Raw genomic sequence first — 18672 nt, 5'->3', positions numbered from 1 at the left:
GGGGTGGAAGAATTGGACAGGATTCCTAGCATACGGAAAGGATATGACATGGGTAAATCAGTCTATCAAATCAATAGTCATTAAGCCATTGCTTAGACAGATGCAACAACAGAAGTAATCAAAAGGCTTACAAATGAGGGGCCACAAGGAAGGGGGGGGTGAAACGCTAAGATTTACCCATTAAGAAAGGCCGTTAGTTGGCCCGAAACGCCCCTTCCCCAACACTTAGAGGGTTTGGGGGGCCTCCGCTAGGAAACGGAACGGAGCGGTCAAAGGAAGGCCTCATTTCGGAACGCTGCTGCCAGGTCAGGGGCACTCCTGCAATGGAGTACGGAACAAGCAGCAAACTGTCAGGAGGAGCACCAGCAGGGAAGGCCGCAGCACCATTCATCACGCCACCGGTTCTAGCCGGAGGGCCTGCGTGTCTGTTGTGGACGGAATGAATGGGGTAAAAAGAACAGGTTGGGAGTATAACTGGGGATTCATGCACTAAGGCGACCAGGTGCATGAGGGGGAACTCACTGCGGCCGGTGGCCCGCTGTGAGTCGTGGCGGTGACACCGGTCGCAGCGACCGGTCTCTTGCAGACAAGCCCAGCGGATATTAACTGGTGTTCCCGTTAGAAAGTACTGGCGGATACCACAAGGGGAACTGCACAGCCATCAGTTTATTAAGAACGGCGCCCAGGAGTATTAGACTCAGGGGAGGCCCACATTAATGGGGAGGGTTAGGGGGCTTGGAAGACCTTTCCAACTCCAAAAGTGGGTGGGGGAAATGGGAAGTACATCGTTGGAAACTGAAAATTGGAAAGCAACAATGAAGTCGGCAAGGGGGGATGAATTGAAAGTTTGCACTGTAAACTGGGCTCCGGCAAGTACGTTGGTAACTGAGGGGAAGGGGGGGGCCCTTCGTGATTGGCAACTTAAGGAGATCAAAAAGAAACTTGGGGGAGGAGGGAGCCTTGGAGTGCGGGGGCTAGGGGCCAGGAGGAGCAGGGGGAATAGTTGGGGAGGACCCCTCTTTAGCGAAAGGCAGGGGAAGAGGATGGGGATAAGAAGGATGTTGGGCTCTGGGGGATAGGTAGCGCTTGATGGATGGGGCTCTCTAGAACAGGAGGGCGCGATTGGGGCCGGAGGGGATGGGACAACTAAGGCGGCGGGGAGAGCTAGGGCAGATCGGGGTCTTGGCGGAAGGGGGGAGAGGGGATCCCTGGCAGGATGGGTTGGAGGAAGACCTGTTTGGGGAGAGATAATTAACAATGATTAATAAGCCAACCTGGGGAAACGGGAAGAGGGAATCCAGGGGTAAGGGAGCAAAAGGAGAAAAGGAGACCGGAACGCATCCTTTAGAAGGAGCCTAAGCGGAAATGGAGAATGGAAAGAAAGTAAAGCACGGAATAAAATTGCACTTAAATAGCGTTGGGGAAAGAAAAAATGAAAAGAAAATTGCAAAACAAAGAAATGGCCAAGGAGTAGAGAGGGACTGCTGAGGAAGGGACTGGGCGCCCGCGTCGGGTCCCCCAAGGACCCGAAGGGGTGGGGTTGGGGGGGGGAGTTGCTTGCTCTCAGCGCAGAATCCTGAGCGTGAACGGAACACCTGTAAGCTAACTCCTGACTTTATGTGAAATAAAAAAAGTTGGCTGTGGAAATTTTTTTCTCCCACTCATCCTACTGGTCTCTGCCTATCCTTTGGGTGGATGGGGGTTGGGCTGAGTTGGGAGGAGGGTAGCTGGGCAGGAGTGAGAGTCGGAATGTGGAATGAGAGCTGGGGGGGCATTGGGAGCAACAAGGGCTGCCACCGTGCCACCCCACTGAGGGTGTCGGCGCTAAGGAGGGGGCACATACTTTGCCATCCGGAACCGCTCATAACCAATCCACAAAAACCGGAGCACTTCCACATACTGAAACGACACAACGACAGTAGTCGAAACCACTACCCCATTCCTAGGACCAAACCTATGCACCCCAATCACACCAACACCCCTAAGCTCAAGACACCTAAAAGGCCAAATCGGTACTAGCCAGAACACCAGCCACACGATCAGGTGGTACAGAACACACCACTGGAATCCCCACCACATTGCGCAAACGCAACACGCTCTCCTGCTGCTCAAAAGACGGACAGCAAACCAAAAGCTTAACCCCACCAACCACATGGATAGACCGAAGCGAACAAGCCCACTCCTCCACTGAAAGCGCAATCTCAATCAGACACACCAGCCTGAAATCCCAACCCTCCACAGCACTGGCCACAAGAACCACAGTCACCAACCCCCTTACTTGGCACACAAGACCGAACGCCAGACACCACACCTACTCCTAGCCCTCAACTCTCACACTTTTGGCGGGTGTCACCCGCCTTGTAAACAACAGACTCGCCCACCAAGCCTCCTGCACGCCCATTCGATTTTTTGACACCAAATAACGATTTTTTAAAAAAATTTTTTTTTTTTTTTTTACATTTTATTTTTTTTGCCTACGCCAGCTCGGGGGAGTCTTTCAAGGGCTCCCCCGAGCGGGCGTACCGGGAGAATGTGAGGCATGCAGGCTTTTAATGTCAAAGGCACCCACGGCGGTGGGCTAAAGCGCCCCTCCGCCGCGGGTGCCTTTGGCAAAAGGCACCATTAGCCCCCCACCACGGCAGCTCGGGGGAGTCTTTCAAGGACTTCCCCGAGCTGGCATAGCGGGAGAAGGCGTGGCATGCAGGCCTTTGATGTAAAAGGCGCCCACGGCGGTGGGCTAAGGGCGCCCCTCTGCCGCGAGTGCCTTTCACAAAAGGCACCTTTAGCCCCCCACCACGTCAACTCCGGCGAGTCTTTCAAGGGCTCCCCCAAGCTGGCGTGATGGCAGAAGGCGTGGCAGGCGCCTCATTGTCATTGAATGCACCCGCGGCGGCGGGCTCATTCAATGACAATGGGCTGCTGTCGCGCCCTATTCCTATCATTACCTCCTCGCCTGACTATTTTTGAAACTTTAAGATTCCTACAGATTTTTGGTCACAGAATGTTGGCATGTATGCTACTACACCACGGCCCGCATCACCCACCACTTTAGAACAGCGAGGCTCCGCCTCCACATGCTCCAACACAGAGTACCTGGAAGACACAGTGACACCAAAGACAACCCCGACCGGATCCACAGCAGGCAACCAACTCCTAGACACATCCTGTGACGTATCCCTCTTCTTAGCAGGAACCAACTGCCACTCAGATACAGAATCACTAGATCCCGAGGAGTCCTCAATCGGCAAAAACGAAAACCGAGCCAACCTCAGTTGCTCGCTTCAAGTCCCCCTCGCATGCACCGTCTGAAGTTCCCGCCACAGCTCAGGCGTCCCTCCGCGATTATCTTCCTGTCGCTGGAGTCGTCCCTGCATGCTCTTTCGTCCACGATTCCCGCTACTTCAAAAGTTAAGTGAATGGTAGGTAAAGTGTCCAAAATCACGTGAAGAAGAGTAGGCGGGGCGATGCTATGGGCCGTTTCTCGGATGGGGACTAGACACTACTAAATCACAATGAGGGACAAGATGACGTCGAATGCTACGTACAGGGAGCGAAACGTGGCCAAAGTCACGTGAAGAAGGGTAGGAGGGACGCTGCTGTGGTCCGTTCCTCGGATGGGAACTACACACTACCGTGAGTGCATGCGTTCCAACTCTTTTATTGAATTGTATATGCATTTCTTCTTTTAGCGTCCATTAACTCAGTTCATGCTCATCCCGTTGTTATATTACCGAGAAGAGCACTTTTGCACCTCTCGAAATGCACGATGAAGTAAGAGGCTGCCAGGGGCCCCGAGTACCCCGGAGAGTCCAATTTTGAAGTCGTTATGGTAACAATGAGACTTTTTTTTATTTAGTATTATTATTATTTTTTTTTTGCCAGTCCCCCTCCAGCCCACTCCGGTAAAACCAAAAGACTGTGTGCTCCTGGAGGCTGCAGTTACATCTGTAATTAGTTGTATTGTACTCATCACATGTTGAAATTAAAAATGTGACTTTATAAACATCTGGTTTTGAAAGTACACAGGTCAGCCTGTTGTTGGTATTGTAGACATAGCGGCTCTGATGCTCATTTACGTACAGTTCAGGCTCTGGAATGCTTGCAGAAGCAGTAACTGCTGTGCAGCTACTGTACAGACCGTGGTCTGGTGTAAGTGACTATATATGGTATATATTTGCGTTGGCTAATGATTGCAGACGTGCTACTGTCTCCATTTCCAGTGCCTACTGTGAAAGTAATGACTTCGCAGGGCTAATGGCTGCAGATCCGATACTTTCCCTGGGTCTAATGACCCATCGGTGGATTATCCCTGCAGGCACATTGTCTGGCTGCAGAAACACCCATATGAATAGCAATGGACGCTACCTTCTGGCTGAAGCGAATGAGTGCAAATACAATATCTGCTCTGGAGCTAATGACTTCCGATACAGTACAGACCTGCGCATGGGCTACATCTGACAATGCCTGCCTGGGGCAAGTAATTGCAGACGCTTTACCGGATCTGAGATATCGATTACAGACACCGTACCTGCCCTGGAATTAATGACGTTTGATACAGTACCTGTTTATCCGTTCCATATGACAGAATACCTGCCCTGCTTATAACTACAGACACAATACCTGCTCTGCAACAATGATGCCTGCACAGTACATACTCTGGGGCTAACGATTTCAGTCACAGTATCTGCTCTGGAGCTAATGGTATTTAATACAATACCTACTCATGATCAAACCTGGGGTTAATGACTGCAGAAACAGTAAAAACCCCATTCACCCTTTCTTTCCCGTGTCCTTTCCCATTCTTAATTCCCCTCTGACACCCCGACCCACACTCTGAAATGAACGTACAGCTTAAAGAAGTGGTCAGTAGGGATAAACCATCGTGCCTCGAGGGTCATGTAAGGATTAACAAGGGTTCCAATCATTAGATTGCTTAAGGTTAGGGGTTTGTGAAAACTTTAATATTTTGTAAGCAATCCCACACTTTCACCCACACGCGAACACAAAATTACGGTTAAAAATAGAATGTACAAAATCAGCGTTTGCAAAATCATTCTAAGACCAACATAAAATGGAATTGTTGATCAATAGCGTGAACATTCTACGTGGAGTGAGGTAAGCACCGGGCAAAATAAAGAAGTTGGTTTGGGTTACATTGGCAGCGAAATAAAAAGTATAGTCATGTTTCCAAATGTTCTCCCAAACATCAGGGGAAAGATGCAGACTCCAACCACTCTCTCATTCTTTAATAGTTTTAGTACTGAAAAGGTTTCAATCATCTGTTTCGTTCAAAATGGAATTTGGCAGCTTTAGTGGAAACATTACTTATAATTTAAGATGAGTAGCTGATGAGGGACTTTTTGGTTGACACCTTGAGAGGAAGTACCTAGTGACCTGATACAAGTTGTGTTTGTACATTTTTGATATTTTTAATTTTGATAGATGGATATTGTGATCTGACGTTGCATCAGAGTCAGCTACTATGGAGACATAGAGACCCTCAACTCCGTTTGTTCAAAATAGTATTCGTTGGGTGAGCTTACAACTTTCAATGCGCCGTAAAATAAAGAGATGAGAACATCTTGAAGTGTTTTTTTTTGGATTACATTTAATTGAAAGTTTTGAAGTTGTAGCCTTTATGGATGACGCGTGTTTCGGCAGGTTTAATTGCCTTTTTCAAATCCAGGCCTTATTCACTTTCTTAAATAGCAGCATAATGCAGGGAAAAACGGTACGTCATGGGTTCAATCCGGGCAGCACACGGAGGACACATTTTCATGAGGTCAGATTGGTTGTGGACTTATTTTGGATGCTGCACTAAGTCCTCTGCTTTATGACAATTGAGATATACATAAAAGGCCAGGCAGGCCTCGCATGGCGCTGCGCATGGAGTGGTTGAGACTGAGTGGTCTGTGGTGGTCCACGGCAACACTGGCAATTCAGTAAGAAAGGATCATTCAAATTGATTTTATGATTTGTCACAAGCTCCACAGCCCTCCCTCTGTTCTGCATGCTTTCCCTTTCTTGGGCTGCTAGACTAGTGTCACCTTCTTAAGGCATTTTGCGCTTTTTACTTCTGGGTGGAGTTTTTGCTGTGGAGAGATGGGAGATGTCGAGCGGCAGCCAAACCCAAAGTACACCGAAGGTATATCTTCGGAGTGGAACTCTAATATTCTAATAGATGATCTGAGAGCTCCAGAATTGGATTCCACCGTGTGACAGGAAATTGGAAGCTAATGACAAGATATTGAGTTGCCCAAAAGAGTAAACCATGGGACGACAGCCCAGATCATGGAATAAGAACTTGTTCTCTTTTCAGCAAAATGGCTCCCTGGAAGTGTTTACCCTGCCGTGAGCTGCAGTGTCTGAAAGCGGCGTGGGTGGGTGAGTGGTTTGGACTACACTTAAACGGCTAAGAACATTAGGAGAAAAATAAACTTGCTTACAGATAAGGCAACAGTGGAGTATGGCAGATGTGGATTTTTTGGAATGACCTGGGGATAATAATTTGCAAACCCAGGTGGAGTGTAGAATGGGGGAGTAGGGAGGTTCACTGATAATGGCTTGTTGGGTCAGCTGAGAAGTCCCAGGTTGCTACCTGGGAATGTTCAAACTGTGATCTTAAATTCCTCACAACCCCCATCCCCCACTTTCACAGAGCAAAGAGTGTCGATCATCCACAGTTGGATGATTGTGGAAACGCTAAACGGACGCCCGATGCAACGCTGTCAGCCTTACATTTTGACTTAACATCATTATTGAATGTTTTTGAATCATTGAAAAGGGAAGTCCAGACGCACCCCAGGATGTTATTGGAATTAACCAAGGACGTGGGGGCGGGGGGGGGGGGGATTAGTGGGAGCTGCGAATCATCCTTGGTGGATGGGTGCAATAAAACAAGAAGGAAAATTGTAATTGATTCCGTCAGGCAGAATGAAGGCTCCCCCAAGGACAGACAAAATCAAGTCAATATTAGCCAACAAGCCGGAGGGCTCTGATGCGATAGGTAACTGATGCGGCTGGTACCAATCTTTAACTAGGGATGGTTGTTTTGTGCAGTTGGATGACATGCTGTCAGAATCCATCCTTGAAGAATTTAGAAGGTTGTCAAACTCTGAAAAAGTGGTTATGGAAGAGGTTGTAATTTTGGAATACCGTCATTTCATCGCCGCACTTTTCATCACAGGGTTTTTTGCCGCGATTTTTTTTTTTTCGGGAAAAAAAAAAAATGGGGGGGGGGTACATTTTTGAAAAAATGGGTTTGGGTGTTCAGGATGTAGAAAAGAAAGGGTTTTTTTTCGAAAAAAAAAAAAAATTGTGGCAAAAAACCCCGCGATGAAAAGTGCAGCGATGAAATCACGTAGAACCGTAATTTTATAGTCCAGTGGCAAGGGCTTGAAAGAAACGAAAAGGTAAAAAGAAGTCTAAGAATTAACAAAGTTTCCAAATTGTTGTGCAACAGGAGTGGAAAACAAAAAATCGAAATGGTCAAAAAATAAAGAACACAGGCACATCTAATCTTCTACGTGCCCTGATCCTCCCAGTTTAAGACATCTAAAACTGCTCATAGAACGAAGGAGGCTACTAAAGATCAGCAAACCCAAGGCCAGATTTCTATGGACACTAGAAATGCAAATGTGCACCTCTCCCCGGCCGGTTTGTACAATCTCTACTAACACCCAAATGGATTAAATTATCAAAAAGGTGACCTGGAAACATATTATTATTATTATTTTTTTTTAACAAGTGCAAAAAATATCAAGAAGTAGCATCCGTGGGTGATGGGAGCCAGAGGAATCAATCTGGGATATGCACCAGTCTTTTGCAGAATATGTCCAACAGATCAATCCGTCACCACTGGAATACAAATGCTCAATTTTGTTCAGTTACATTTTTTTTTCTCCGAGGGGAAGACCTCCTTGTTGGTGTGCATCCCTATGACGACAACCCCAGCCGCAGAAGTAGCCAGAGCAGCCTCAGGAGCCCGATGCCTCATTGTCTACCAAGAACTCAGTCACCCTAATAAAGGATCCTTAAATCAATTGGAGCTGAAAGAGGCTCAGCAGAAAACTCAATACTCTGGAAACTACAGCTCAATTTTGGGCCCCTACAGATGTAGCAAAAATGTCTCTGCCTCTTGTAGCCTTACAACCCTTTGCGATATTGGGTGTTTAGATGCAGCAGATAAAGAGGTAGAGATGTCAAGCCACTGAATCGGAGTTCAATCCTGTCAGTACTAAAGAAGATCCCGGACTTATCTCTTCTCGACGAATGATATTGAATATGTCCGCTTTCCCAATCATAGTTATACTTGTATCGTGGAGTTGGGTTTGAAAACAAGATTGTGTGCAGATGCTCTATTGACAGCTTCTGCAGAGTTGACCAACTTGGCCTTGAAGTCTCCCATGATGAAATTCCCATAAGAGAACAAGTTTGCGCTTGGGGTGGGGGAGTGTGGGGGACGTGGGTTCCGGAGGAAAGTTTAGAATTTGGTAAAGGGGTATCTTGTGCCGTGGCTGCACCACCAACAATAAGTTCTTCATCCACCCCTCGAGAGAGAGAGGGGCAACTTTTCAACATAGTCCAAGTCAAAGATGTTGGTGATGTTACCAGAGATAATTGGTCAAGTCTTTGAGAAATTGAGGGGGGGGGTGGATGATAGCCTCTAAAGAATCAGGAGCCGAGAATGTGGGTTGTAATACACAGGGTTCCACTTCCTTAAAAACAAAATCTATTTGGCGGGCACAATTTTATATTCTTCCAAGAAACTTGGTTAACAGATCGTGTAAAGTTTGACGGATTAATAACGGTTGAACAGTTGGCCATAAAGGGAGTGAGTGATCGGCCAGCCGGGGGCCTTATATCTGTTCGGGCCTCAGTAGGTTTCAGTCTAGTTTTGATTCCTACTTTTAGACCAGGTACGTTGGCCGCCCTACTGACATTACAGGAGACAGCCCTTCGGATGGAAATAGTAGTTATCCATGTTTATTGGAACCCCGCCTGTTCAAACTTGATTGATTTCCTAGACTCACAGGTGACTTAAATTTGCAATGCATTGAGTCAAAAGGAGAAGGGACAAAGATTTCCTGTAGCCGTCTGATAATGGTGATAAATGGCTGGAGTTTCTTGCAAGCTGGAAGCATAATATATTGAATGGCAGTGTACGTGGGGCTATTCCGCCAGCTTTTACTTGGCTAAGAGGCACCTTGGGTTCAACATTGGACTACCTGTATCTGTCCAATGATCTGTTTGCGAGATACTCTTTCTTTCAGGTGGTACGGGGTGGCGTTGTCAAAACACCAAAACCTCCACAGCCAAAACATTATCGGAGTCGTCAATCGGTGTAACCAGGCACGCTGTAAGGTCTTGTCTGACTCTGATCATTACACCCCCGAAAGGACAACCTTTAAGCCCTTTTGTAGCACATTGCTTGTAAATCGAAAACCCATCCATGTTAAAAGGTGCCACCAACCAAGTTTCCTGTGTCATAAGTACATGATATTCAAGCAACCAGTTTAGGAAAGTACTGTTTTCCATGAAATGACAATGCCCGCTGGTATTCCAAGAGGCCACCTTGTCGATTCATCCCTCGCCCCTGGGATTAGGCTCTTCAGCCAATTCCAGCCCCTCACATTATCAAGGCCGTTTTGCTGCCTTTTTTCCCTTTTAGGATCGGTAGTGGCCATCACCACCACCTTTATTGGTCGACCCGTTACAGTGGCTACAGCAATCTATAGTCCCCCTTAGCTCTGGCTCCCCATCAAGATCGTAACCCAAAGGTGTCGAGGAATCCCCCTGCGCATGTATGTGGGATGCCGTAGTGCATGGCAATGGATCCTGAATAATTGTCCACCTTCCCTCATCAATGGCTAAACAAAGTTAAAGTCGGAGGAATTCAGGATCCGCAGTGCTAGTAGTTTTACAAATAGTTTTAACGGTGAGGAGCAATTTGATGCCTTTACTGTCTTCTCTCCCATCAGTGGACCAATCGTAAAAGTGTCTATTGGTAGCTTACATGCTTTGTTGATGGGCACCTTCACCTCACCCACACTGTTTTAAGCGTCCTAGACCTTTTTTGGATCAGCGTGATTCGCCCTGCGTGCAGGGGTGGCACCCTCGTCACTCCCACACTCGGATCGGCTACTTATGTTGGCTACTGGAGTTGCGTCATGCGGGGCATTAGGAAGGTTGTCCCGCAAGAACTAACTAGTTAGTGTTATTGACGTTTTTAAGGTATGTTTTTCTTTTCTTGCCTTTCTTGGACTTTTGAATTGGGAGAGCCTTATTTATGATGGTAGAGTTGAGTGAGTGGGTTAAATCCACAGACGGCACAACGTCAATCTTCTTTGGGGCTCCCACACTTGCCAAAAGTCTATGCTTTCTCAAGCATCTCTCCTTGCGGGTAGGTTAGCATAAGGGAGACGAAGGGGAGGCCGCCGTGCAATCCGCTTTCGTGGTTGCAATCTGGGACTCCATAATCACCATCTTGTTGCACGCTGCCTGCTGCTTTTCGTTTGTACAAAGTAAAGCAGGAACTTCTGGCACATTCAACTGCCCATGTTTTTCATTCCGCAGACTACGCTGCAGTCCGATTTCTATCCCCTGCTTGAGTAACTCTTCGTGAATGCGGCCACAAAGCTTTAGCAGAATTTTTATTGCGAAATGGAACCGCCACCCCTGTTTTAGCTGTTGTGTTTGGACTGTTATCCAAATTTCCTTCATTCTCACCTATGGCCTGCTCGGTAGTTGAATGGTTGGGAGTAGCTGGTGGTGACACCGGCTGCAAAACAGGAGTAATAGATACCCTCTGCATGGGTAAACTTTCACTATGGGTCAAGCCAGTTACTGCAGGTGCCAAATTCACTCCCGCGTTAGCTAATGCAGCGGTCCTACCCCTATTGGACACCATTCTAAAACCGAATTATTATCGAAATCGCCCAACAACTACTCCTGCTCGTGGTGGGGGTGGCTTGGATTGTAACTAACCCACCCCCTTTGCAGCAGTCTCCCCATGCCGAACTGCTAGTGTCATTGCTAGTGTGGGGGAATTATACTTGCTTTAAAGTACCCTAGTAATTCCTTCCTTGTCGGGGATGGCTGGAAGGGAAGGACAAGTCACAGATGTTACCATAGCAATTGCCTCGTCCCCCTTAGAGGTAATTGAATCAATTTCCAGATGTGAACGCAATTTGAAGCGTTTGAAATTCCCAAAGAGTTTTGTCTTCCTGAAATTGTAGTTTCGGGGCTTACTAGCGGCTTTGCCTGGCATGTTTCAGCAAAGTTCCAAGACAGCCAACTGAACACTGCCCGTATTCCAATTTAGCTTAAAAGGGGCAAATAACAGTCAAAGAGGCTTACCTTTGCAGAAGTAATAGAAACGCTAAGACGAGTGGCCTGCTGGCCCCAGCCCCCAACGGACCAACACAGACCACTCTTACTCCCATTCAGCACTCCGCCCAGCAAGCTGGTTTAAGACTCTGTCCTGGGAAAAACGCTCCGGCTCCAAGCAATAGTCACTGAAAGTAGGATGCATCCACGACAGACCACTCTTACTCCCACTCGGCTCTCGCCAGAATAATGAACGTTCATTAAATCGTAACATTCCTTAATAACATTCCTCTTCCAGCACTTGGCATTCGACAAAGTGCTCTGGGACTACATTTTCAAGGTGCTGTGCAAATTCAGCTTCTTGGGGTGCTTCCTGCAAATGGTAGGGCTCCTATATAAGGCACCATGCACCTCGGTGGTTACAAATGGTATGACATCTGACCCTTTTCGTCTACACACTGGGACCCGGCAGGGCTGCCTGCTCACTTGCCCCTTTTGTATGCTTTGGCGATCGAACCGCTAGCTGGCAAATTGAGGAACGCCCATGGATGGTCGGGCATAGTTAAGGGGCCGGAGAGCACAGAATCTCGCTTTTATGCAGATGATATTTTATTATATTAGTCACTGTGCCAGATCCCTTCCTCGCATCTCAACTATACTACGCGAATATGGACTTGTGGCCTGTTACAGCATGAACTGGGACATTTGGTATAGCTGTTCTCATACTAACACCTGCCACATACTCCTCATCATCCTAATTAAACACAGCTAGCTGAACACACACAGCCATCTTAAGCATTCTCCTCCGGCCTAATGCAGCCAGAAATCAGTCTTGGTGTCAAACCTTAGAATGAACACATATACCTGACCTCCCAACCACCACACCTACCGCTAAGAAGCAGCTATCATGCAACTGCCACACTGGCTGCACACATATCCGGTGCATCCACGCATCTTATGACTCTCTCTGTCTCTCTGTCTCTCTCTCTGTCTCTCTCTGTCTCTCTCTGTCTCTCTCTCTGTGTCTCTGTCTGTCTCTGTCTCTCTCTCTCTCTCTCACTGTCTGTCTCTCTCTCAACTGACTTGAACTACGGTTCCCGAGGGCCTTCAATCTCCCAGCGCTTTGAGATCATACCATTGATACATAAGGCGCTATATAAATGCAAAGTTACGTAACATAACAAGTCGGAGGTTATGCTGCTTCACCTGGATAATTCCATGGGAGCATGGTGGGTGGCCCCATTTAAGCTGCAACTGCAGAACACAAAATACCTAGGGGTTTGGGTAAGCCTGATGCTGCACACGCTTGCTGATTTGAATTGCAGGCCTGTATTGGATGGGATGCGCCTAGATACAGCCTCCTGGGACCTCCTGCCACTCTCCCTCACTGGGACGATTAATGCTGTTAAAATTAACTCTATGCCCAAACTGATGTACCTGGCGTACATGCTACCTAGGTCCCCCCTCCATGGTACAATTCGCCGAATTCGATCGCTAGGTGATAAAAATTGTAAGGAGAGGGGGAAAAGGGGAGGCTAAATAGACATATCCTGCAGGCTGCTAAGCCAATCCTGCAGGCTGCTAAGCCATACGTAGGGCTAGCACTCCCATCCTGGCAGACCTACTATATGGCAGCCCAGATGGGATGGGCCAAGAGATGGTTTAATGCAGAGGAAAACGCCAGCTGGCAAACTATTGAGGTCCATATCTGCCTACCCCTCACACCTCAGGAGATTCTGGCAATCCCCCCACGGCGACTGCCGAACCTCACGCGGCACCCGATATTAGGCCACACACTGGCGCAATGGCACAGAATGCATAGGATTCACGAGTACTAGCACACACACACACAGCCCCACAGTGGATCACATCTTGCCCCATACTCTCATATACCACTACCGAATGTGTTCACACGCAGCGTCCGGATCACTGGGGCAACGTTACTGATGGATCTCTTTGGCGACAGCCCAAACCCTTTTTCCGAGCGTAACACTAGACTGGGACTGGCAGATACAGACTGGCTACAATTCAGACCCTCTTGTCATAGCGGCACACACTATCAGAGACACCAGACAACCCTATTTGTGCGAGAAAGAGGTAATGAGGGATCCAGCAGAATACCCTAGGCTCAAAACCCTATACGCTCTCGCTATGCACAATAAGTAAAAAAAGAACCTGACCCTCGTGGATAGGTGGAGTGAAGCCCTGGGGGGTGTAAATAACGGTGGGAGACATGACTTCTTCTCCATGGTTACCCGAATGTCTTGTAATTTTCGACATAGGGAGATCTAATTAAAAATGATACATACAGCCTACTACACTCCTGCTACACTGTTCAGTATGGGCATTGCTAGGAAGGCTGAGTGCTGGCGCAGCTGTGGCAGATTTGGGACTATAGGTCATATGTTTTGGCACTGCCCCAAAATTGAACCACCATGGTCCAAGGTCACCCAAAGCTCCAGGGGTTACAAGGAATTGTAGTCGATCTGACCCCGGTGACAATGTTATTTGGATATGGTCTGGAAAATTGCCATGAAATGCATTATCCAGCAGGTTGATCCATATTGTACTGTTCAGCACCCGCAAGATCATCCTGTTAGACTAGAAAAAGCCAAACCCACGACATCTCGGCAATGGCGATCACCTCTGTCCAGAATCTGCTCTGCTGAGCGAAATTGCTTTTGAAGGTCTGCGGGCCCCACATGGGTGGACAAGTTCTGGAATATAGCAGATATGTTTATCTAGACCCAAATCTCAATCCCAATGTTCAGGTTATAGGATGGTGAAGGCTTGCTGGTTGATGCACTTAGTAAGACAGGTGTACTCCCACCTTTTGCTTTATAAGGGGGCCCTCCCTGCGCTCCTAATTGTTGATTGTATATTGACATTTGAAAATATTTCACGTAAGGACTGGGGGACTCGGGGAGGGGATGGAATGGGGTGGGGGGTTGGTGGTTGGATGGTTCATTGGATTTATTTGCCAGGAGACAGGTTCACTGTAAAGAATGGTTGCTGTCGTCAAAGCTTGATGTGGGGCGTTTTGGCCCATACTGTAACCTATCTCTGGGCAGAATGTCTGTTATTGTCTAATGTGGTGTTTTTTTTTTCTTTAAAATTTATTTTATTGGTTTTCAACATAACATATAATTCCAGCATTGTTATGCATATGAGCAAAAAAGTGTCATGAATCATAATGACAAATGGGATAAACCGCTACCTTCGTAGTTCAAGATCTTAACATTTATTTCCTCTTCCCTCCCCTACCCCCGCCCTGTACAGTGTATTCTGTGATGTGCATTGATTTGCTCTGCATCCGCCATCAAAAGGATACAACTTTTATAGGTGGATTTGTGCCCATCAAGAGTTTAGGGGCAGTGGTCCCAGTGTTTGCAAAATATGTGACAAGATGTATGACAAAGGGGTCTTACTGGTTTAGTCCACAATGCCTGGGTTTAGTTTTTTAGTGAGCATTATTTTCCAGCCTTTGCTTTGTTTCGGCAGTCTGTGTGACTTTTTTGTGGTTTAATGGGTGGGGACGTGTTGTGCCACAAAGTCTTGCCACAGGGTGTCTAATGTGTTTTAAACGCAATAACAAGAATAAATCCAAAAGAATATTCCCATGAGCATTTCCTGTGTGCTGGTATCGAAAGTGGAGGGTTGTATATACAAGCATTCAAGCACATCTTGGAAGATATTTAGTACACATTGGGACACACTATTTGTCTCTCCTGTTGAAGTGCAGCATGCTATGTGCTAGCTCCTAGTTTCCTAGAGGTGGGGGGCCTGCTTCCGCTTTATGCCAACTAACCAAGGGATGCTCTTTGCTTGTACTCGACTTTGTATTCTGAGCTCTAGTTTACAAGAATGTCATGCCCTGACATGCATGTGCTAGTGGCGGTTCATGTGTGTTAACATCTTTGTCTCTGATGTCTTAGATTTATAAAGTGGAGGCTCAGCAACTAAACTCTATGCAGCCAAAAGGCTAATTTCATACCTTGAGTCCTCCTGTAAAGTAATTGTCATAAATGATGATAATACAGGTATTTTTTAAATTGTGGATATGCAACTGGTTCTATGCAAATATTTTGTTTAGCGTGCTTGTGTGACTTGGATGAACCGAACTGGTTTAACTCAGTGGGGCATAAAATCCTGTACTTTTCCTCTGCAATATTTGAGATCTATGGAAAGAACCGTAACATTCTCACGGCACTCTGTGCCATGTGACATTAAGCCTCAGGGAGGGGTGTGTGTTTGGGCAGTAATGCTCCTCTAGCCCGAGCCAGGGTGGGCTTGGGAGAACAAGGGCTTAAGTCTGTTGCAGGCCGAATTTGCATCCCAATCTGGTGCTTAACTCTATTAGCACCCTAATACTCCCTCAATTGCTAATAGTTATTTTTCCGACATTAATTGGTTGTGCAATGACGGCCAAACAATATAAAGTGATGATAGTCCATTTCCTATTTTGCTGGTGGCCATTGGGTCAAGGAGGGGTGGTGGACAGGACGGTTTAGCTGCAGGTAAGTGGGGGGGAAGAGGAGAGCAGAGTTAGGTGGGGGGTATGGGTACTAGACATGTAAGCAGGTGAAGAAAGGTATGTGTTGGCATGGCAAGGAAAAATAAAAGTGGAAATGGATGAGTGATGCAGGACCCAGCACATTAACATGGGCTTATACCATAGGTGCAAGCCCACACCACTAGCCTGCTGATTGGCTGGCGTCACTCCCCCCAGGTGCTAATAATTGTTAGCCTTTATAACATTGCTGAAATCAGTCTGAAGCATAGCCATTTGGGGGTTCTACTATTTATAATATTGCAGTGATCAATGAGGGAGCATTATCATGACTGACCAGGCCAGGCGTAGCCTAAGCCTAACCTGCCTCTCAGTCTTCAGTGAGATCAATAACACCCCTTAAACGTATGGTCGGCCACCCTGTAATTTCAGAAGTCGCATAGATATCACTTCAGCAGCCTTTTGTAAGGTACTAATCTTATTTTTTCTCTCCCCTATTCAAATCCAGTAGGAGATCTGCATGCCTGTTCTGATTTGGTTACTGGCCCAGCACGCTGCAAGAACACTTTGCCAAAAAGGGCTCCGTACTCAAAAGTTATTCTTCATCCCAAAAAGTCGTTTCTCTGCTGGTTTTCTGCATTCTGGGGACTTCCCACACCATCTTCTCTCGACTTTGTGTAAAAGACCACAAACTGGAAACTTGTCCACTTGCCCAACATCTTGCTCTCTGATCCGCTGGGTCTGCAGTTCACCCGGCGATATGTCGGAGCAACGCTATTGTGTAGAGTACGCGAAGCGTGGAACAGCAGGGTGTAAGAAATGTAAGGAGAAGATCATGAAGGGCATGGTGCGTATTGGGAAGGTGGTTCCTAACCCGTTCACCGAATCTGGGGGCGACATGAAGGAATGGTATCACGTCAAGTGTATCTTTGAAAAACTGGCAAGGGCACGAGCTACCACCAAAAAAATTGAGGACATCACAGACCTGGAGGGCTGGGAGGAGGTGCAAGATGCAGAGAAAGAGCTGATAAACCAACAAGTAGCAGGTGAGTGATGCTTATACCCAATACCGTTCTGCCAACATGCCTTCATCATTAACCCACACTACAGCTGGCTGTTTCATTGCTTGTCACACAGCTTTTCTTTTCTGGTACACACACTTTCTTGATGCTGTTTACTGCGTTGTCGGAGTATCATTCGTTTTATTGGACTTTGCTCCTCCCATGTCGGATCTGTGAGGCCAGCTGCACTTTATATAACATCTGACCCCTCTTCTGGTGAGCCCAAACTGTGAGCTAATGGAAAATCAGTAATTTGTCTTTGTCCCTATTATGAAAGTAATTTGCTGGATTCACAATGACACGCAAACTCTGTACCTATATTATCTCCATAGAGACAATGTTTTGTAAGTATTGTGTGTTGCAGATGGCTTTTAATTGCACACAGACTTCAGAGGATGAGTCCAGGGTTTCCATTTTGTAGAACTCGAATGATTCTAAATCTGGATAGCATGTAATTGCAAGGTGGTACATTAAGGGCAGTTCCTCTCGTCTCCCGTGGGCTTCTCTTTTGGGTGATGGCATAAAGGCTTTACCCTTTACTATCATAATCCCTCTGGGATTCTTCTTGGGGAGGGGGTACGGGGGAGACCTATCCTGACAAACAATGGTGGAAAGTTTTAAAATCCCTGCTTACCCCTTTCCACATATAGCCTTTGTTTTTCTCTGCAGTGGGTTCCTGTGGTTGTGTCCCCATTCAAGTATGCATTAAGTCTTGTTTTATTTTCAAACTGGTTTGCTAGACTCTATCTGGTGTTTCTGTCTTTGTGAAGTCGGCAGTTTCATTCCCGAGAGCGTGAACTTTCATTAGCTGCAGTGCCCAGTGGTACAGGTGCTTCTGAAATGAGTAAAATAGAATTCTGTCTGAATAGAGTACCGCAAACTTTGGGTGATTTTATAGTGGTGTGTTCCACATGCAATAGGGCACACATATAAGGGGGGGTAGAGACTGGGGGCCCTTCCAGTTCCCTCATCTTGCCTCTGGGGGTTGGCATCCAACCTGATAGGCCCCCTGTCCCAGATTAGGAGGGTTCCCCATCTCCCCTGACAGGGTCAAATCTCTGATCCTATCCCTAGCTTTAGGGTCCAGGAAGGTAAATTAACAGTTTGTTTTCAGTGTACCATTTTATTATGCCTTTCTCGCCAAGGTGCAAACGTAGCTGTAGTTAAGGCTATACTCTCATGAAGGGATCTGGGAGGGAAAAGAAGGTATAGTGTGACGTATAATAGCACACAGTGCTGATCTGAATGTGACACAGCGTTCCTCACACCCAGGCCTTGGGCTGAAGGCAGCCACTGGGGATGGGGAGGAGTATGACTACCCGCCTAATACGCTCCAAAAACATCTTATGCAACATACCAACCACAACTCTAGTCACCCTTTCTGTAGCCTATGGGGGTCTCTCTGATCAACACAACATGGCGGCATTCACTCGAATTCACATTATACTCGTTGCTATTTCCTCCTAACGTGTCCAACCGTTAGATGCAGCCTGCACTGTATGTGAGGAGGTTTTACCATCCTGTGCTTTCGTCCGACCTGCAAGCCATATACATTGACTCTGGCAGCCTGTTTCTGCATCTGGCTTGACTGAGAACTTGCCTCAACTTCCTTCTCATATACAGCATCATTTCATCATGCACATCTGCTTGCATACCTGATGTAGCCCCCCGCAACATGAGTCATGGCTTGCCAGTTTATGCTTCTACGAACCAACTGTATTTTCTACTCCACTTCCTTTGCACTTTTATTAACGTTACTTCGCGCTCACTGTA

General features: G+C 47.0%; 1 protein-coding gene across 5 annotated transcripts in view; it reads left to right on the top strand.

Moving 5' to 3' along the window:
• Positions 1 to 2961: 2961 nt before the first annotated feature.
• Positions 2962 to 18672, top strand: part of LIG3 (DNA ligase 3) — a 1054678-nt gene continuing 1038967 nt past the window's right edge. The window contains exons 1-2 of one of the 5 annotated variants that reach the window (XM_069614891.1): positions 2962 to 3633; positions 16347 to 16884. In XM_069614891.1, coding sequence (XP_069470992.1) covers positions 16359 to 16884 — 526 coding nt within the window. In that variant the 5' untranslated portion in view covers positions 2962 to 3633; positions 16347 to 16358. Of the gene's footprint in view, positions 3634 to 3811; positions 3830 to 16346; positions 16885 to 18672 lie in introns of those variants that run through there. The other 4 variants (XM_069614890.1, XM_069614888.1, XM_069614887.1 and 1 more) reach the window with 4 other exon arrangements.

This window comes from Ambystoma mexicanum, chromosome 9 (assembly GCF_040938575.1).
Source record: "Ambystoma mexicanum isolate Mex_15411 chromosome 9, UKY_AmexF1_1, whole genome shotgun sequence".
Classification (NCBI taxonomy): domain Eukaryota; kingdom Metazoa; phylum Chordata; class Amphibia; order Caudata; family Ambystomatidae; genus Ambystoma; species Ambystoma mexicanum.
Note: the sequence above shows the minus strand (reverse complement) of the source record. Positions and strands in the feature narration are given on the sequence as shown.